Below are 21591 nucleotides of genomic sequence, written 5' to 3'. Positions count from 1 at the left end.
TTTGTACAGCACATGGGGAGGGGGTCAGTAGGTCAGGGCAGAGTTGCAACTCAAGGGGTCCACTACTGTGGCACGTTTCTTGGACCAGCTGATAGAAAAACTGACAGCAGCCTTCTAAACCCACTGTTGCAACACTCAGAGTGTTCCACCTACCTTCCCAGCTTCATCCTGAAGAACAATATTTTCTGGTTTAAGATCTCTGTGAATTATTCTGTTTTCATGTAAATACTGGATACCAGACCCTAGAAATTATGAAACAATGCACACACTTAAAAAAAAAGTTTAGAGATACTTAGACCTTGTCTCTACAAACTCCTGAATTGTAATGACATAGCACTGAAATTATCTTTTTTTCCCATTTTAGTATAATTAACCATTTCCTTTCCATTATCTATATAACTTTAAAAGAGTTTTCTCATTTGACAGTAAAGCAAATGAAAACCTTTTTTCATTGAGAAGCCATGGTAAGTAAATAAATAAAATGGCAGTGCAGCCCAACTTTCTACTCCAGTGTTTCTCAAGCTTGGCAGCTTTCAGATGTATGGACTTCAATTCCCAGAATTCCCCAGCCAGCAAGCTGACTGGGGAATTCTGGGAGTTGAAGTCCACACATCTGAAAGTTGCCAAGGTCGAGACATGCTAGTCTAAATAAACAAACAAACAAACAAATAATTATTAGTATGCATTCAAGCCTGGTTGGTTTTTTCAATGAGCTTTGAGGCACAATAAAAAGACTGGGGAGGAAAGAAATTTTAAGTCACAACATCATGGAAAAGAACAGTTGACCTACCGATGTCACTAAGCAGAGAAAGTATTTGGCTTTCCTTAAGACCGCAGCAATTTTCAGGTGTGTTCAGCAGCTACAATAATAACAGTAGTAATAATATAAAGGTTAATAAGATTATTTGGCTATTTAATAACCAATATACATGATATGAAGGATCAAACATGTCACTAGCAAGCTCTGTATCGGAGAAAACAACAGATATTTGTGCCAACAAAATGAGTGTTGCCTTTCAGTGGAGTGAAATAATGAACCAGCTGTTACAAGCTGAAGCTTAAAAGAGGGGTGCCTCCTGGTGCCACTGGCGTTTGGCTCCAAGGCCCAACCTCTGGGTCCCAACAGCTGGGTGGGGGAGAAGGAAACCAAAAGGCAAGCAGTCAATATTGACAGCAATCCAACAGGCCGAGAAACGCATAAAATATGTCATTACAATCTGCAACAAAATATTAAACCCCAAGAGACAAGGTAACCTGAAGGGAACTCCATGTAAGACTATGACAACAGATCTGACTCAAAAATATGTCATTAGTCACCAGAATTTTGTTTCTAGGTAACCCAGAAGAGGAGATAATGCCAAGGTTGTGCAATTTGTTTTCCTAAATTCTGTTTTCCTTTCTTTTTCATTAATGCAGTTAATTTAACGAGATCTTTTAGAAATGATTGAAATACCGTTAGGGTTAAGAAGGCTATTAACCCTTTGCAGAAAACCTTTTTGAAATGTCAGCAGTAGCTTTGTCAAAAACTGAACGATAATACCAACATAGCTTTTTCATTAATTAGATTATATTGGATGCAGTGTTTGAGCTTATTTGGCCTTAAAGATGTAAAATCAGTTATATTATCTAGTTTTTCAAGGACTTCTTAAATATATTAGAAGTTAAAATGCAATAGAATGTTCTAAAAAAAAAAGTAGGAGTGCTGACAAGGTTGGTCCATAATTGGTACTATGCAGGATTTTCAGATCTTGCCTCTGGAAAGTGATGCAAAAGCTGTCCATGACTTTATTTAACAATTGATGAATATTCTATATTTGTGAAAGACTTTAGAAAATCTGGCCTTCGGAAGGGAGGATTAAGGGAGAAGAAAAGATTACTCATTTCTGTAAAGAGGACAGTGTGAGAAATAAATTCAAAATATCCCTGCCTTGATTTTGTTTGGTATAAGAAGTGGTAGAGAGGAACTCTTGACAGGCTTTCAAGATTCTGTTATTATACCCTACAATAATAAAGGAGCATTCCAGGAATCTCTGCTGATTCTTTTTCTTGACCTGACCTACCTCTGAGGGCTGACAATATTATATGAGAGCAACTAACCCTTAAATTTCTGCATTCTTCTATAAAAAACTGTGCAGTGAACGTGAACTGGGTTGTCAGCCATTTTAACAGTCCCCTAGCTGAGATAAAAAATGAAAGGGAAGGATAACTTTAGATAACACAGAAACTTCTTTCTCTATTTAGCAACTTTGGCAAGATCTACGGCATTTATCTACGGCATTGGTTCTCAACGGGGGTGGTACCGCCCCCCAGGGGGCGGTGGGAGGATGCTGAGGGGCAGTAAACTTGTTTTGGGCGGTAGGGGGGCGGTGGGCATGTTTTGGGCGGTAGAGAGGTGATGAGCATGTTTTGGCATTCGAACTTAATTTTAAAACTCCCCAAAAAATTTATTAAATCGATTTTCCGGTTTACACCATTTGTACCAGCAATAAAACGAACTTACGCGACGGCTGCCGTCACGCACTTCTAAGAATGGTGAGACGAATTTGTATTCTAGGTAGGCTGACCTTGAAGAACTCGACACTACGATTCTTCTCCAATCCCAACCAGCACAGCACGTGTGTCAGCTGTCTTCCCGCGCGATTAATCACAGTGCGTGCATTGAGCGTCCTTTCAATATGAATGTTTGATTTGACCCATGTTTCTTGAGTTGCTTTTCGTTCGCTTCATTTCTGTTTTTTCCCCTCAGTTTCGATTTACTTTCATTGTTTATTTGGCCAGTCGGCTAGGTAAGTGCGCTTATTAGTTCTTTATCATGGTCGTGAATTATTAATTTTGAGAAATAGTTATCTTTCCCTCATCATATTTTGCAGCCGCCAACGATGTCGGTTAATAAAAAGAAGTGTCGTCAATACAGTTCCACGTACTTGAAGTTCGGATTTGTTCCTTCGCCGTCGAACTCGCAACTATCCATGTGTTTACTTTGTAACAAAGTGTTATCTAATGAGGCAATGAAACCGTCTCGTTTGCAGGAGCATCTGCAAAAAATTCATCCTGACAAACAAAATAAAGATTTGCCGTTTTTCACGAACATGAGGGACAAGTTTCTGAAAGCACTGTCTGTCTCAGGGTTACTAGCAACCTCATCAAAAAAATGCGATGATGGTTTGATAGCCTCTTATAATATATCAAAATTAATTGCTAATTCGGGGAAAGCTCATACCATCGGCGAAGAGTTGATACTGCCGGCTGTCAAGGAAGTTTTAGAAACGGTTTTACACCATCCAGCCGCATCCAATGTTATAAAAAATGTCCATTAAGCAATGATACAGTGCGACGATGAATTGATGAGATGGCTGAAGATGTTGAAGCTTCCTTATGCAAACTTTTGATACCCACCGAATTTTCTCTTCAGGTTGATGAATCAACCTTGCCAAGTACTAATGAGGCTTTACTGTTAGCGTATGTCCGGTTTGTGAAGGAAGGAAAAATTATTCAAGAGATGTTTTTTGCAAGAAGCTTGATTGCAGATACTAAAGGTGAATCTATTCTTAATACTGTCAAAGATTATTTTAAAGAGAAAAATATTCCTCTTGCGAACATTACATCTGTTGCCACCGATGGAGCTCCTGCAATGGTGGGTTGTCATCGTGGGTTCATCGCCCTTTTGAAGAAAGAGGTACCAGGTATTTTAGCTGTTCACTGCGTGATTCATAGACAGTATTTAGTTGCAAAAAACCTCAGCGACCGTTTGCATCAGTCATTACAATATGTCATCTCTGCTGTGAACAAAATTTGCAGTAATGCTCTCAACGATCGATTATTCGGGCAGCTGTGTAAGGACAACGATGAAGAATTCAATTGCTTGCTTCTACACACCGAGGTTCGCTGGCTTTCCAAAGGCGCCTGCCTCAATAGGTTCTGGAATCTTTTCGACTCTGTACTTGAGTTCCTCGAAGAGAAAGATGTAGCTCTGAGAGACAGATTGCTACAATTTAAGATTGATGTTGCTTACATGGCCAATTTATTCGCAAAATTCAATGGAATTAATTTGCAGCTTCAAGGCGAAGAGCTCAATTTGATCACAACAAAATCTGTTATTTCTGCCTTCCTAAAAAAAACTCACTTTGTGGAAGCAGAATTTTGGTCTCAACGAGTTCAGCCAGTTTCCAATCTTGTCGGATCTGCATAAGAGCAGTGAAATCCCCTTCGATGAAACACAAGTTTACTGTCAACACCTTGAGTCTTTGCACAAGGACTTTTCTGAGCGTTTTGAGGATATTTTGTCCCTGGAAGTCCCTCAATGGGTCATGAACCCTTTTATGAATATTGAGACAGCAGAGGTTCAGATTCAGGAGCAATTGGCCGAACTTTCAACGAATGAAACTTTGAAAGCCAGCTTCCAGAATGGTGATCGTCTCACAGAATTTTGGCTTCAAAGTAACATCAATCGCCTCTACCCAGGACTGTGGACTATCATCAAAAAATTTTTAATTGCCTTCCCTTCCTCCTACCTTGTGGAGCGAGGATTCAGTGCTGTGACTGATCTAATTACAAAAAAGAGAAGTCGACTCCAAATCGTGGAAAGAGGGGACTTGCACCTTCATTTCTCTAACAATACTGAACTGAACGTTCAGAAAATGGCTCTGAACCATCAAGCACAACCATCCCACTGACATAATTAAGCATGTTTCATTGATATTACTCTTTTAGCATATTTTTTGCTGTTTTTTTAATTATCTAATTAAGAATAAAGAATTTTTAAACATTAAAAAAGCATTTGCAAAAAAAATAAAATAAATAAAATAAAAAATTTAAAAATTTAAAAATTTAAAAAACGAGCATCAAAAAAATAAATAAACGTATTTACAGCATTTTGAAATAAACGTATTTACATAAAAGAGCATTTAAGCATTTTTTTTTGCATTAGTCATTTTAATTTCAATAAAAGGAATGCAATTACCTTCCAGGGCAAAAGTATCAAGTTAAATCGAACAAATTTGGTGTGTAAGTCTACTGAAAAAAATTACTTAAAATTTTTGCCTTTTATACAGTAACTCCCCCCTCCCCATACCCTAAATTACAGGATTTTCACAAAGGGTGGTGTTGAAAAATTTTCCGCTTCAAAAAGGTTGAGAATCACTGATCTACGGTGTCTTGAAAAACCTCCCCTTCTCTGAGAATACTAGGGAATATACTATTTTTTCATTTTGCTCAGGCAAGAGAACTGACCAATAAATAATGTTATATAGGCATTATCAGTGATATAGTAAAAAAACAAACAAACCCTGATCAGTTGGCAAATCAATATTAGGCATATTACCAAGAACTTACTGAGTCAAAATTACCTTTCATTTATGCTGCTGAAAATCTCTTGTCAATATTTTTTAGAAAGAGGACAAGCACCAGGGAACTTGGTGCCAGAGCAAGAAAGTGAGGGAAGTTTAGCGCAGGAGTTAGACAAGATGGACACGGGGGAGCGGGAGAAGGGAGCTGCCAGCAGAGGACTGAGTCTGTCTTCTCCCAGAACAATATGCTAATTACACTTTTTGCTAACGCAAGTCTATCTCCTTCTTGGAGGAGAATATGAAATGACTCACCCACTAAACTTTGTAGTTGTGTGGGAATTTGAATCAAGAACTTCTTGAACCCACTCCAACATCTAACCACTTCAGGACACCAGTTCTCAGCTACTATGAACTAAGTAGAAATTGGGGTCGTCCCTTTGTTACACATCTGGCTTCAAGGACAAGGGTTTTTATGTATACTACCTGCTATCTTTGAATGATAGCATCAGAATCTCTTCTACGCGGATCAGGTGATATGGAGGGCAGTGAGAATAACTCATGATCAACTATCTTCTAAGATCAAGAATGGAAGTAGGCCAAGTACACTTTATAATTCAAGGTAGATCTGATGGTGGAAGTTGAAAAGGAATATTTATCTCCAGCATGGGGTTTTGTTATAGGCACTGATACTGAGGATACTGGAACATGCTGGTGAATATGGAGTCAGAACTTACTTCAGGCATTCCATGTCTAGCTCCATTGATAATATATCCACATTTTATCAAAGACAGAGCCATACAACTGAAACCATGGAAAAAGAAGGATCTTTATCGAATAAAAGGGTTTTATAAAAAGTCAATGTCTTACACCCAAGATTGCAAATAAACATCTATTTCTTTTTGAATTTTTTTTTTACAGAACCGAAGGGTATACTATATATTAAAAAATTTCTCAAATTTTCTTTGAAATACATTATGATGAATCCACCACAAGGCTAAAAGAAGCTGGGGATTTAGATTGAGAGATTGGTAGTCTCTGCGACAGCATGAAGGATTCTTACCAGCATCTATACAGGAAATACGTCTTAAACTTTTAAATCAGCGACATCAAACCCTGATAAGAATCTCACATATATCTTCTAAATAGTGTGAATGAGTTTCTGGCAAGGCTATAGGCTGAAGGAAACATTATTTCACCTCTCGTGGGAATGTGATAAAGTTTTAGATTTTGGAAGAAGATGTTTAATAAAATGTCATATACTGTCAGCCCCACTAAGTAGACCAGACCAGGAAATTAACCCCATAGGTTGATATTAATTATACAATTAATATTAATAATTTGGATGAAGAGTTGGAGACGTTTATCAAATTTGTAGATGATACTGAACCCCCTAGATGAGAAATAAAATTCAATATATCTAGAGAAGTTAGAGCCATGATTCTCTACATTTTCCTAATATAAGAAGCAGCTTTTAACCTACAAAAAAATATATGGAAGCCCCCCCCCATGATAAGAACTACATTTTTAGTGTCTTTCAGCATATTTTTATGTATGTTGACAGAAATAAAACATAATGAAAAAACCTATTACTTCATAACGTTTTAAATGAATGATATTTTATTAATCACAAAATTAATATTACATAGACATGTCAGTATTTATTCATTCTGCAGAAGGTTACCATTACTTTTCTGTTCAGGAAAAACTTCTGCAGTTAAGTGAGGACTTTTCTCACAACAAAGGATAAACAAAAGAAGCTAAAAAGAAAGATTTATAATGACCCCAACTCCCACCTCTCTGTTTACTTATTGTCTTAGATACAACCGAGATAGCTATTCTTTTTTTTGTTTGTTTTAATGCTCTCAAATTGCAGAGCTTAGAGCTGTTAATTTTGTCCAGCCTCATACCAGAGGCCCCAAGACCCCTCCACGAACGTGCACCACAATACAATTCCTGTGTCCTCTAGATTAACTGCAGTTAGAATTGCAGAGAGTAAACACGTGCTTACTCATAAAAGCACACTTGGAATCCACAGTCATCTTGGCTCTTTCTTAATGAACTTTCCTTTTCGCTTGTTTTAGTTCTTTCACAGAAGTTTGAGACTCACTGACAGACTTGGGTTTACAAGCAGAAAAGAGAAACTCAAAACAAATTGCCATTTTAGAAGCTCAGAAAGAAATTCTAAAGTTTCTTGTTTTTGACAGTGAACATAATGAAGCAATGGATCACTTTGTCTTTTAGGATCAGCTATCAATAGCAAAAGAACTAGCAAGCAGCTACTACCACTTGGCAAAGCAGCCACGAAAGCCTTGGAAAAGCATGATGGGTCTATACCAGTGTTGTCCAAACTTGGCCACTTTAAGATGAGTGGACTTCAACTCCCAGAATTCCCCAGCCAGCTTCTGGGAGTTGAAGTCCACTCATCTTAAAGTGGCCAAGTTTGGACAACACTGGCCTATACCAACAAAGATCAAAACAGCACAAGCAATAATTTTCCCTGTGACACTTTATGGAAGCGAACGTTGGACAGGATTGCCACTTTTAAATTTTGGGGTTGGCGAACGTTCCTGACTATACCAAGGATAGTCAAGAAAACAAACAAATGGATCACAGAACAAATCAATCCAGAGTTTTTGCTCACGGCACAAATGCTCAGGCTCGGATTACCACATTTTGGACACATTATGGGAAAACCTAGCAATCTTGAGACATCAATAACGCTGCGAAAGGTGGGAGGAAAGAGAAGAGGAGGATGACCAGCCGCAAGGGGGATGGACTTGATTACAACAGCGACGGGGGGCATCATTGGAAGATTTGAAGGGCCAGGTTGGGGACAGATCACCTTGAAGAAGCTTTATCTACGTGGTTGCTAAAACCCAGTACTGATTTGATGGCATATAATCTGCCCAAAAAGCTTCCTGTTCAGTTTGTTTTTCAGCGGGAGACAAAATTTTAGGAGGGTTCTTTAATACAAATAGAAGAAATAAGCATATTAATATTCTCTATTGGTAATAGATATCCAAGGAGAGATTGCCTTAAGCCCTAGAACAGTGTTTCTCAACCTTGGCAGCTTTAAGTGGTGTGGACTTCAACTCCCAGAATTCCCCACCCAGCCATGCTGGCTGGGGAATTCTGGGAGTTGAAGTCCACACCGCTTAAAGCTGCCAAGATTGAGAAACACTGCCCTAGAATGACATTAAAGAGAAGAAGCACAATACAGTGTCATCTGCTTCTACATTTTAGAGACTCTGGAATACTTGGGGTCTCTCCTATCACGTACAAGTTGGCAGGGATTTCATCCAAACTTCCTAGGATGGAATGCGACCCTCTGCCTCTGGAAAAGGATAGGGTATCCTTCACGTTCTCCTCCACTGCCTGTGTAGCAACACAGCTGGAGGCAAGGACCAAAAGGCAGATCCATCAGCCCAGCCGTGTTCTTGAGGAAAGAGGACCTACCTTCCTGAGATCTCCTCTCGAGCAATACTCCATGGCCAAAAGTGGCACATCGTTAACGAGAAAATTCATCTCTTCCGGCACGTCCTGCGCTTTTACTACATTAGGGTGATTCAGCCTGGAGAAATGAGAGGAAGGAAACGCGCTGGATGCTCCTGATAACAGTTCTCTGCTAGATATTCAGTAAGGCCGAGTGACGTCTTTTGGTATTACCCGGGAAGGTGGAAAACATCAGAGGGGTGGTTACCTACGCGGCCCTCCATCCGGAGGTCCTCAGTTGCGGACAGGTAGGGGTGCGCTGCACGCCCTGCTTTGCTGTCACATTTTGTCCCGCCTCTGACTGCACCAGAGGCGCCCTAATACAGGCGGGATCAGGTGCAAATGGCCCCCAAAGGATCCGCCAGCAGAGGTCTGCGAGCGACTGGCGGTGAAGAACAGAGGACCGCGCTCCTCCTCCGCTCGCATCAGTACCGGCGGGGTCGCCCGGCTGCGGCCCCCGCCCTCGCTCCCCGCGCCTCCCCCCCCCAGAAACGAAGCAGAGCGGACGCAGCCGCGAGGGGGGCGAGGCTCACTTCTTCATGATCTGGAGCTCCTGGCACCAGCGGTCCTTGTGCTTCAGGCTCAGCTCCAGGCGGCAAGCCTTGACGGCGATCTTCGTGCCCAGCTCCTACGGAGCAGCAGGAAGGAGGAAGCGCAGGAGAGCAGCGCGTTAAGGCGGCCCTCCCGGGGCGGCGCGCCCCGCGGCCGCCGGGGCTCGGGCCTCTGCTGTGCGCCCGGGGAAGCCGCGGACGCCGGCCAGGGCGCTGCGCTGCGCAGCCCGACCCGGGCGCCCCGCGGCCAGACCCTTCGGGCCCCGCGGCCCTTCCGGCGCCCGCGGGACGCCCAGACTTCCGCCGGCGGAGAGCCCCGCGCCCGCTGCCCGGAGCCCACCCGCTCCGCGCCGCCCGCGCGCCGGACCCACCCGGTGCTGGTAGAGGGAGACGTTGCCGAAGCCGCCGGTGCCCAGCCGCTCCCGCATCTCCCACGGGCCGCACGTCGTGGCTCCGGGCGAGCCGCCGCGGAGCGCCACGGCGGCGCCCGCCGGCAGCCTCTCCATCCCTGCCCAAGCGCAGGCCGTGGTCCCGGGCTCGGCGCCTTCGCCGCCGCTCCTCCTCTTCCGGGACCCGGTGGGTGGAGAGAGACGTGGCCGGTCCCGCTTCCCCGCCTCGGGCTGCGCGTTCCGCGGGCGGACGCCCGGCTGACGCTGCCCCGCCGGTTCCTTCTCCCGGGGAAACTCCTCTCCTGGCGCAGCCGGGGCGCCCCGGCCCGAGCGCGGGCGGCGAGGGGGAAGAGCCTCGGCGCGGCGGCTGCGGGGCGCCCGGGCGGGGGTCGCGTCCGTGCAGTCCCAGGAGGCGCCCGCGGGGCCGGGGGGCCCGCGGCAGAGTCGGAGGGCGCCTCCCCCGCTCCGTGGAGAGGACCTTAACCGGGCGCTCTCCTCCTCGCTGGTCCCGGGCCTTCTTCCCTTCATGCCCCGGGTGCTGCCGAGCGCAGACGAGGGTGCTTAATAACCCCCCCAACGCGCCCCTCCTTCTTCAGGGAGCCAGGAAGCCGGGAGGCGCCGCTCAGCAGCCGGCCTCTCTGTTCTCCCTAACAGGCTCCCGCCTGCAAGTTAAGCCTCTCCTAACTCGTCCTGCGCGCCGGAAACGAGAGGATCAGTCTTGTTCTGCGCGTCGCTGGAGGGGCGCGATCGCCGTCCTCCTCAGCGGGCTCTTCCCAGGGCTAGACCGGCTGAGATCCGCCCATCTCTCGGCAGACGGTAGCTTTACTTCCCCGCTGCCCTCGCTGCCGTCCTCCAAACCCGTTAAAGTCTAATTCCTTCTTAAAACGCGATGACCCGAACTAGAGAACAGCATTCAAGGTGGAGGCCTGACCAAACCGGAATAAGGCAGAATGACTCCTTTCCATGATTTGGAAATTATATTTGTCTTGATGCAACTTAAACTTTAAGTTGCTTTTTGACAAGCACTTCTGCTGATTCATATTTATTTTGCAATCAACATCTTTTTCCTAAGTACTGTTTCCATCCTATACCTTTGCATCTGATGTTTTTTCCTAAGAACGTTGCCCTTGTCTCGGTTAAAATTAATTCTGTGACTTTTAGCCCATTTTGCTAAATTACCAAAGTCATTAATGGAAATATTGAAGAGTATGGAATTGATTCCTGTGGCACTCTGCTCGATACTTTTCTCCAGTTTGATGAGGAACTATTGATGAATACTCTGATTTTTGAGCCAGTTATGTATCCATTTAATTATCATGCAACCAGCATGTCATAAGATGCTATGTCAAATTCTTTTTTAAAGTCAAGATACATCATGTCTTAGCATTCCCCTAATCTATTAAATTAGCACCCACTCAAAAATATGGAAAAGTTGTCTGGCAAGATTTGCTCTTGACAAATCCATTCCGACTTCTGATAATTTTTTTTCAAAGCGTTTATGGAACTATTTCTTTATCCCTTTTACAATCTTCCCAAGGTAGCCCCTTCATGGATCACTGCCTTGTCGTGGCGAAGGGGCTTGCGTAACTCAGTGAAGCCATGAGCTATACCGTGCAGGGCCACCCAAGACGGACAGGTCATGACAGAGAGTTCTGACAAAATGTGGTCCACTGGAGAAGGAAATGGCAACCCACTCCAGTATCCTTGCCAAGAAAACCCCATGGACAATGTCAAAAGGCTAAAAGATAAGACGCCGGAAGATGAGCCCCTCAGGTCGGAAGGTGTCCAATATGCTACTGGGGAAGAGCGGAGGGCAATTCCAAGTAGCTCCAGAAAGAGTGAAGCGGCTGGGCCAAAGCCGAAAGGACGTTCAGCTGTGGATGTATCTGGAAGCGAAAAGAAGGTCCGATGCTGTAAAGAACAATATTGTATAGGTACCTGGAATGTAAGATCTATGAACCAAGGCAAGCTGGATGTGGTCAAACATGAGATGACAAGATTGAACGTCGACATCTTGGGAATCAGCGAACTGAAATGGACGGGAATGGGTGAATTTAATTCGGGTGACCATTATATCTACTACTGTGGGCAAGAAACCCTTAGAAGAAATGGAGTTGCACTCATAGTGAATAAGAGAGTGGGAAAGGCAGTAATGGGGTACAACCTCAAAAACGACAGAATGATCTCAGTGCGTATCCAAGGCAAACCATTCAATATCACAGTCATCCAAGTCTACGCCCCAACCACTGATGCTGAAGAAGCTGAAGTTGACCGCTTCTATGAAGACCTACAACACCTTCTAGAACTAGCACCAAAAAAAGATGTCATTTTCATCATAGGGGATTGGAATGCTAAAGTAGGAAGTCAAGGAGTAATCGGAATAACAGGCAAATTTGGCCTTGGAGTACAAAATGAAGCAGGGCAAAGGCTAATAGAGTTCTGTCAAGAGAACAAGCTAGTCATAGCAAACACTCTTTTCCAACAACACAAGAGACGACTCTACACATGGACATCACCAGATGGTCAATACCGAAACCAGATTGATTACATAGTTTGCAGTCAAAGATGGAGAAGCTCTATACAGACAGCAAAAACAAGACCAGGAGCTGACTGTGGCTCAGATCATGAGCTTCTTACTGCAAAATTTAGGCTTAAATTGAAGAATGTAGGGAAAACCACTAGACCACTCAGGTATGACTTAGATCATATTCCTTGTGAGTACACAGTGAAGGTGATGAATAGATTTAGAGGATTAGATTTGGTAGACAGAGTGCCTGAAGAACTATGGACGGAGGTCCGTAACATTGTACAGGAGGCAGCAACTAAAACCATCCCAAAGAAAAAGAAATGCAAGAAAGCAAAATGGCTGTCTGATGAGGCTTTACAAATAGCTGTGGAAAGAAGGAATGCGAAAAGCAAGGGTGAAAGGGAAAGATATAAGCAACTGAATGCAGATTTCCAGAGAATAGCCAGGAGAGATAAGAAGGCCTTCTTAAATGAACAATGCAAAGAAATTGAGGAAAACAATAGAATGGGGAAGACTAGAGATCTCTTCAAGAAAATTGGAGATATGAAAGGAACGTTTAGTGCAAAGATGGGCATGATAAAGGACAAAAAAGGCAGGGACCTAACAGAAGCAGAAGAGATTAAGAAGAGGTGGCAAGAATACACAGAAGAACTATACAAGAAAGATCTTAATGTCCCTGATGTCCACGCTGGTGTGATCACTGACCTTGAGCCAGACATCCTAGAGAGTGAAGTCAAGTGGGCCTTAGGAAGCATTGCTAACAACAAAGCTAGTGGAGATGACAGGATTCCAGCTGTGTTATTTAAAATACTAAAAGATGATGGTGTTAAAGTGCTGCACTCAATATGCCAGCAAGTTTGGAAAACGCAACAGTGGCCACGGGATTGGAAAAGGTCAGTTTACGTTCCAATTCCAAAGAAGGGCAACGCCAAAGAATGCTCAAACTATCGCACAATTGCACTCATTTCACATGCTAGCAAGGTTATGCTCAAAATCCTACAAGCTAGGCTTCAGCAATACATGAACCGAGAACTACCGGATATACAAGCTGGGTTTCGAAGAGGCAGAGGAACTAGAGATCAAATCGCCAACATTCGCTGGATCATGGAGAAAGCACGAGAGTTCCAGAAAAATATCTACTTCTGCTTCATTGACTATGCAAAAGCCTTTGATTGTGTGGATCACAACAAACTGTGGCAAGTTCTTAAAGAGATGGGAGTACCAGACCACCTTACCTGTCTCCTGAGAAATCTGTATGCGGGCCAAGAAGCAACAGTTAGAACCGGTCATGGAACAGCCGATTGGTTCAAAATAGGGAAAGGTGTACGACAAGGCTGTATACTGTCACCCTGCTTATTTAACCTATATGCAGAGTACATCATGAGAAATGCCAGGCTGGAAGAATCACAAGCCGGAATTAAGATTGCAGGGAGAATCATCAACAACCTCAGATATGCGGACGATACCACCCTAATGGCAGAAAGTGAAGAAGAACTAAAGAGCCTCTTGATGAGGGTGAAAGAGGAGAGTGCAAAAGCTGGCTTGAAACTCAACATTAAAAAAACTAAGATCATGGCATCTGGACCCATCAATTCCTGGCAAATAGAAGGGGTAGAAATGGAAGCAGTAACAGACTTCATTTATTTGGGCTCCAAGATCACCGCAGACGGAGACTGCAGCCATGAAATTAAAAGACGCTTGCTCCTTGGGAGGAAAGCTATGGCAAGCCTAGATAGCATATTAAAAAGCAGAGATGTCACCTTGCCGACAAAGATCCGCATAGTCAAAGCTATGGTTTTTCCAGTAGTAATGTATGGCTGTGAGAGCTGGACCATAAAAAAGGCCGAGCACCGAAGAATTGATGCCTTTGAACTGTGGTGCTGGAGAAGACTCTTAAGAGTCCCCTGGACTGCTAGGAGGTCAAACCAGTCAATCTTAAAGGAAATCAACCCTGATTGCTCATTGGAAGGATCGATAATGAAGCTCAAGCTCAGATATTTTGGCCACCTAATGCGAAGAGAGATTTCTTTGGAGAAGACCCTGATGCTGGGAAAGATTGAAGGCAAAAGGAGAAGAGGACGGCAGAGGATGAGATGGTTAGATAGCATCACTGAAGCAATGAGCATGAAACTGAGCAAACTCAGGGAGGCAGTGAAGGACAGGAAGGCCTGGCGCAATATGGTTCATGAGGTCACGAAGAGTCGGACACGACTTAACGACTAAACAACAACAACAACAGGTAGTGAAGTCAGGTTAACTGCTCAGTAGTTCTATAAAGAGAGCCAGTTTGGGGTAGTGGTTCAGGCACCAGGCTAGAAACCAGGAGACCGTGAGTTCTAGCTCTGACTTAGGCACAAAGCCAACTGGGTGGCTCTAGGCCAGTCACTCTCTCGCAGTCCTAGTAAGGAGGCAATGGCAAGCCACTTCTGAAAAATCCTTGCCAAGAAAACCGCAGGCACTAGTCCAGGCAGTTGCCAGGAGTTAACAATGACTTGAAGGCACCACAATAAATAGTTCCATAAATCCTCCTCTTCATTATAAAAAAAAAAGGGTCACAGTTGCCCTTATCCAGATCTAAAGGCAGATCCCACCTTACCACAATCCAGCAGAGCACTAGAGGTCATTACAGCTCAAGATCAGCAAAATACAAATCTTGCTGGGAAGATTTGCCTTTTTCTGGCAAGGGTACACACCCTGGCCCCACCCAGGGGAAGCATCATTCCCCTTCTTTTGAATCTTGATGTAATCGCCAGAGAGAGACGCAACGCTGGTGCTGGGATTCTGCACGTCTGTGTGCTAAAGTTCCCGTTGGAAGGATGCTCTGCTCCAGTCTCTCGTGCTAGAGAGGCTCTGGCACACCCAGTGCGCATTTTCTTTCTGGTGGGGGCTTTAGCACACAAGCAGGTGGAAGTTTTATGAGCAGCTATATTGTTGTTGTTGTTTAGTCGTTAAGTCGTGTCCGACTCTTCGTGACCCCATGAACCATATTGCGCCAGGCCTTCCTGTCCTTCACTGCCTCCCTGAGTTTGCTCAGTTTCATGCTCATTGCTTCAGTGATGCTATCTAACCATCTCATCCTCTGCCGTCCTCTTCTCCTTTTGCCTTCAATCTTTCCCAGCATCAGGGTCTTCTCCAAAGAGATCTCTCTTCGCATTAGGTGGCCAAAATATCTGAGCTTGAGCTTCATTATCGATCCTTCCAATGAGCAATCAGGGTTGATTTCCTTTAAGATTGACTGGTTTGACCTCCTAGCAGTCCAGGGGACTCTCAAGAGTCTTCTCCAGCACCACAGTTCAAAGGCATCAATTCTTCGGCGCTCAGCCTTTTTTATGGTCCAGCTCTCACAGCCATACATTACTACTGGAAAAACCATAGCTTTGACTATGCGGATCTTTGTCGGCAAGGTGACGTCTCTGCTTTTTAATATGCTATCTAGGCTTGCCATAGCTTTCCTCCCAAGGAGCAAGCGTCTTTTAATTTCATGGCTGCAGTCTCCGTCTGCGGTGATCTTGGAGCCCAAATAAATGAAGTCTGTTACTGCTTCCATTTCTACCCCTTCTATTTGCCAGGAATTGATGGGTCCAGATGCCATGATCTTAGTTTTTTTAATGTTGAGTTTCAAGCCAGCTTTTGCACTCTCCTCTTTCACCCTCATCAAGAGGCTCTTTAGTTCTTCTTCACTTTCTGCCATTAGGGTGGTATCGTCCGCATATCTGAGGTTGTTGATGATTCTCCCTGCAATCTTAATTCCGGCTTGTGATTCTTCCAGCCTGGCATTTCTCATGATGTACTCTGCATATAGGTTAAATAAGCAGGGTGACAGTATACAGCCTTGTCGTACACCTTTCCCTATTTTGAACCAATCGGCTGTTCCATGACCGGTTCTGACTGTTGCTTCTTGGCCCGCATACAGATTTCTCAGGAGACAGGTAAGGTGGTCTGGTATTCCCATCTCTTTAAGAATTTGCCACAGTTTGTTGTGATCCACACAATCAAAGGCTTTTGCATAGTCAATGAAGCAGAAGTAGATATTTTTCTGGAACTCTCGTGCTTTCTCCATGATCCAGCGAATGTTGGCGATTTGATCTCTAGTTCCTCTGCCTCTTCGAAACCCAGCTTGTACATCCGGTAGTTCTCGGTTCATGTATTGCTGAAGCCTAGCTTGTAGGATTTTGAGCATAACCTTGCTAGCATGTGAAATGAGTGCAATTGTGCGATAGTTTGAGCATTCTTTGGCGTTGCCCTTCTTTGGAATTGGAACGTAAACTGACCTTTTCCAATCCCGTGGCCACTGTTGCGTTTTCCAAACTTGCTGGCATATTGAGTGCAGCACTTTAACACCATCATCTTTTAGTATTTTAAATAACTCAGCTGGAATACTGTCATCTCCACTAGCTTTGTTGTTAGCAATGCTTCCTAAGGCCCACTTGACTTCACTCTCTAGGATGTCTGGCTCAAGGTCAGTGATCACATCAGCGTGGACATCAGGGACATTAAGATCTTTCTTGTATAGTTCTTCTGTGTATTCTTGCCACCTCTTCTTAATCTCTTCTGCTTCTGTTAGGTCCCTGCCTTTTTTGTCCATTATCATGCCCATCTTTGCACTAAACGTTCCTTTCATATCTCCAATTTTCTTGTAGAGATCTCTAGTCTTCCCCATTCTATTGTTTTTCTCAATTTCTTTGCATTGTTCATTTAAGAAGGCCTTCTTATCTCTCCTGGCTATTCTCTGGAAATCTGCATTCAGTTGCTTATATCTTTCCCTTTCACCCTTGCTTTTCGCATTCCTTCTTTCCACAGCTATTTGTAAAGCCTCATCAGACAGCCATTTTGCTTTCTTGCATTTCTTTTTCATTGGGATGGTTTTAGTTGCTGCCTCCTGTACAATGTTACGGACCTCCGTCCATAGTTCTTCAGGCACTCTGTCTACCAAATCTAATCCTCTAAATCTATTCATCACCTTCACTGTGTACTCACAAGGAATATGATCTAAGTCATACCTGAGTGGTCTAGTGGTTTTCCCTACATTCTTCAATTTAAGCCTAAATTTTGCAGTAAGAAGCTCATGATCTGAGCCACAGTCAGCTCCTGGTCTTGTTTTTGCTGTCTGTATAGAGCTTCTCCATCTTTGGCTGCAAAGTATATAATCAATCTGGTTTCGGTATTGACCATCTGGTGATGTCCATGCCAAATCAATAAGCAGCTGTGCTATGCACCGTCTTCCCAAACAGCTCTAATAAGTGGAAGGAGTTGCCCCAAGGTCCTGGGGAGATCCAGGGCCACAGAAGCAGAGGACTTTATTCTGGGATTCAGGTTATTTCTGAAAGAATAGGCAAGGGATGTGCATTGGAGCCTTGATGTTTATTTGTCTCTGCTGTGTAAGTCTTGGTTTTTGCTCTTCTGAATAAAATCAGTAACTGAGTGGGTTTTTTTTTAACCTTTATATACATAACCCAGATTATGCATGAGTTGTGAATTTATCTTCAATCCTATTCTATACTAAAGTTCTAGGTGACTTTAGGCCAGTCACTCTCCACAGTGGATTCTTTTTTTAATCCTAGTGGACTAGCGCCATCCGGTGGCCTTTTGGATTCTCCAGTGTAGTCAATTTATTAGGAGCTTCAAATTTCCCTTTTCGTCTTTGTAACCAAATTGTTTCCCCATAAATTAGCCAGCTTTGGGTCCTTTCTTTTCCAGCAATGCATGCTTGCATTTGAAGGTTTAAAGCTGAAAAGTGATTTTTACATTTTATTTCTACTTGCAACAAGGCCAGGAATTGCATTATAGAAGTTGTTTCATCCCGTTTTTATTTTATAGCAGAGCGGATCCATGAACACCAACTAGCAGTCAGAAGACACAATTAAAACTCCTTAATCTCACAACACTTAACCATAATTTCAACTGGGAAACTGTCAGCATCTTAGACCAAGCTAAATCCAAAAACGTGAGGCAATTCCTGGAAGCTTGGTATTCAGACAAGTCAGCCATGACAGGCATATGCTGTAGATATAAACAACATCTACACACTTCAAAAGAGACAATAAAAAGGAAACAAAAGACCAGCACACCTCCTCATCAGCAATCAATGCCTAGATAAGCAGGGATTAACACCAGGATCAACACCAGACAAACAATCAAGCAGTAAACAATAACCTAATCAAGGAATTACCAACTCAGGCAAACAAGCAGTAAACAACAGCCTAATCTGGCAACTACCAAGGAAAAAACAACTCCCCCACCAACATTGACAGGGCCAGTTACTGTATATAAACAGAGAGCAAACCCCACTCCCTTCTAGCACTGAAGATGTTACCTAGCCGGGTAACGAAACGTCTGCAGGAGAACAACCAAGCTCAGAGAGCCCCAAGGACTCCGCTGCTTTTACTTTGTCAGAAGGGAAGGACAGGCTGTGGAACCCCCCCGTGTCTCTTTCCCTCTCAGACTGGGACTGGAGGAGAAACCCTTGGTGGTGGCAACACTGGGCAGGAGGCTAAAATCTATCCCCCCCCCGCCCCCAAGGCCAAGCTTTTGCTGCCTTGCTTCATCATTCTTGAAGAAAAGCCAGCTGCTAATTAAACCACGGTTGAGGCTGAAATGAACTCATATGTTCCCATATTCTATTTACCACTCCAGGAACTGGATCTTGTTGCCAAATATCCAGATAGAAATGCCGCCATCCTTAAATGTAATCATTTGTTTTGATGGACCTCTTGCATAATTTAATTTGTCATAAATAAATAAACTGGGATTGAGGCAACAGCTCAAAAGTGTAATGAGCAGGTCCCAGGGTGAGGCACAGGCCTCCATGGGGGAAAGGGGTGGTGGGAAGAGAAAAGGGAAAACAAAAAAAAAAATGTGGATCTTTTCTTTCAAAGCTTGGTTGATGTTTGGCTTTCCCTCCGGGCACTTATCATATGTCCAAGTAATGAACTCTACCAATGTGTAAGATATCGTACAAGAATCCTGTGCATTCCCAAACGTCCCCATTTATTAAATTGCATTTATTTATTTATTTAGAACATTTATATCACCATCCATCTTAAGTACATCATTCTGGGTAGCAAACAATACATACAAAAACTATAAAAAAAAATACCCTACCCCATTAAAGTAAACCAGGGCAAAGAAAAATAAATAACAAAGCACCATGTAATACACAAAGGATACCCATATATATGGGTCTCCCCTAACATCTAACACTCAGGGGAAAAGCCACGTTTTTGTCAACTTTACCAAAACACTTCCAAACCCTAAGTTTTTGAGACACTGGTCCTTCTTCTCCCACGTTGTTTCTCTTGTTTTGCGTGAACTTGACCAGCTTACCATACACCACAGCTGCTGTTCCCTTCTGTTTTAACACTGCTAAAGTTTTAGATTTGCCTTGTTTACTTTTAATGTGATCCCCCGAAGCAGATCATTATTCTGTATAATTTCTCCTGCTGAGACGTCATTTAGACCACCCTTGGCTATCCAGGGCCATGGTTCAACTATTTAACTAGTAACGCAGGAAGATGACTTCTACAGCAGTGTTTAACTTCTACAGCAGTGTTTCTCAACCTCAGCAACTTTAAGATGGGTGGACTTCAACTCCCAGAATTCCCCAGCCAGCATGCTGGCTGGGGAATTCTGGGAGTTGAAGTCCATCCATTTTAAAGTTGCTGAGGCTGAGAAACACTGCTCTACAGCTTATTATTTATGATTTGCCATCAGCAGTAAAACTGTGCCCGTTTTACAATGCTATTATTCTTCTAGCCAGACACTGTAGCTGGTATAAATACTCCGTGACAGCAGCTGTCCTATTCAAGGATATGATTCTTTAATGGATTTATATCCACCTTTTGACTCAGCCAGCACTTTAGGCCCTACTGTAGCAAAATGCAACAGCCTAGACTTTGCCATCACCAAAAAAGCAAAGGTGGAAGTAGCTGAGATCTCTCCTTCCACCCCAGCCAGCTGGCTGAACTCCTTACACTCAGAAACATTTTCACGCTACCCTGGAGAGCCACCCTTGTTGCTGCCATCCTCCCAAAGCTTAAAAAGTCATTGAATATGCTTAATTTATTTATGGAAACTCATCAAATTAATTATTTTTTCCCAGCTGCATCTGCTGTGCCAGTTGTGGCAATTCCTAGACTGGGGTGCCCTACTCCAGTTGCTGTGTGGATTACTATAATGTGCTCTTTGTGGGGCTGCCCTTGAGCATTCAAAAGCTGCAGTTGGTACAAACCATAGTATTTGTCCCGTGATCCTTGGGTGACCCCAGTGCTGCAGTAGTTGCAGGTAGCTGCTGAATGTAATTCGAGGTGCTGGTAACCGCCTTTAAGGTCCTGTGTGGCTCCCTCTGAAGGACCGCCTACTCCCGTCTTCATACAATCAGGTCCGGGTTGTCGGCAGGCGATTGAAGGTCAAGAAGTCAAGATCTTGGCCACAATGGTACAAAGTTCTGCCTTCAACTGCACAATTGTGCCACCATCTTGACCTCTTTTTCCTACCCCCCACGGACTGCCCTGGATTGGGTGGAAGGGGGCCAACTCCCTCCAGGTCCCATCTATTGGAGAATGGACTCCGCAGGGCCGGGGAAGCGGGCGTTTTCAGCCCGTGTCCCCTCCTCTGGAACTCCCTCCCCACGGAGATCCTGTCTGCTTCCTCCCATCTAGCCCAGGATGAAGGCTTGCTGTGAAAGTTGGGGTGCCTTGGTGACACATGACTTGCTTTCCTTTGTCCCTTATGATGTTGTTGGGTGGGTTTATTCATTTATTTATTTTGGAGGGCTTCTTTTTATGCTGTTTTTTATGGTTGGCTGCTCACAGCCTTCTGGAATTGTCAACCCAGAAATACCCCAGGTAAATAACTATTTTAAAACCACTGACAAATAAATTAAAAATTGAAATAATAAAGGGTCTGCCCTTTTCCTATGCCATCCCATTTCTTTCAGGATCCTTTGCACCCCTTATTGGTAGCTTTCATGATTTCCTTCCCAAGCACAGCCTTTCCAATGGATCCTGGGGGACCACCTTCATTTCTCGGGCGTTTCCTAGTCTCTTGGCTTGAGAGGTCCCTGCCACGAGCGTTCAGATGCCAGGAAGGCAGCCCTACCCTCGCTGATGCCAGGGGCGCCAAAAATCCGTCCGGCCAGGACGAGCCCCCAGTCCCTGCCAGGGATGGTCAGCGGGGTGCGCGGCCCGACCAGGGTAGAGGGCAGGGCGGCTGCAGGGAGGGCGCCTTTGCCCCCCACCAACCGGGCGGGCGAGGAGGCAAGGCGAAGCAAGACGGCGCAGGCGGGAGGAGGTCGGCGGGCGAGGAAGGCGCAGGCCCTGCCGGCACGCGGCGGGGAGGGGGCGCGGAAG

The 21591-nt window shown here is 44.2% G+C and overlaps 1 protein-coding gene across 1 annotated transcript in view; it reads right to left on the bottom strand.

The window, feature by feature from the left end:
• Positions 1-10412, bottom strand: part of CHUK (component of inhibitor of nuclear factor kappa B kinase complex) — a 32576-nt gene extending 22164 nt beyond the window's left edge. The window contains exons 1-5 of the mRNA XM_088139422.1: positions 9700-10412; positions 9311-9405; positions 8742-8856; positions 791-860; positions 154-242 (exon numbers count right to left, since the gene is read on the bottom strand). Of these exons, the coding sequence (XP_087995548.1) occupies positions 154-242; positions 791-860; positions 8742-8856; positions 9311-9405; positions 9700-10245 (915 nt within the window). The 5' untranslated portion in view covers positions 10246-10412. The remainder of the gene's footprint in view (positions 1-153; positions 243-790; positions 861-8741; positions 8857-9310; positions 9406-9699) is intronic.
• Positions 10413-21591: the final 11179 nt, after the last annotated feature.

The sequence above is a fragment of the Python bivittatus genome, unplaced genomic scaffold (assembly GCF_059951505.1).
Source record: "Python bivittatus isolate LINGU-HERP-01145 unplaced genomic scaffold, Pbiv_v1 ctg000210_np1212, whole genome shotgun sequence".
Taxonomy (NCBI): Eukaryota; Metazoa; Chordata; class Lepidosauria; order Squamata; family Pythonidae; genus Python; species Python bivittatus.
This window is presented reverse-complemented; position numbering and strand designations above follow the sequence as displayed.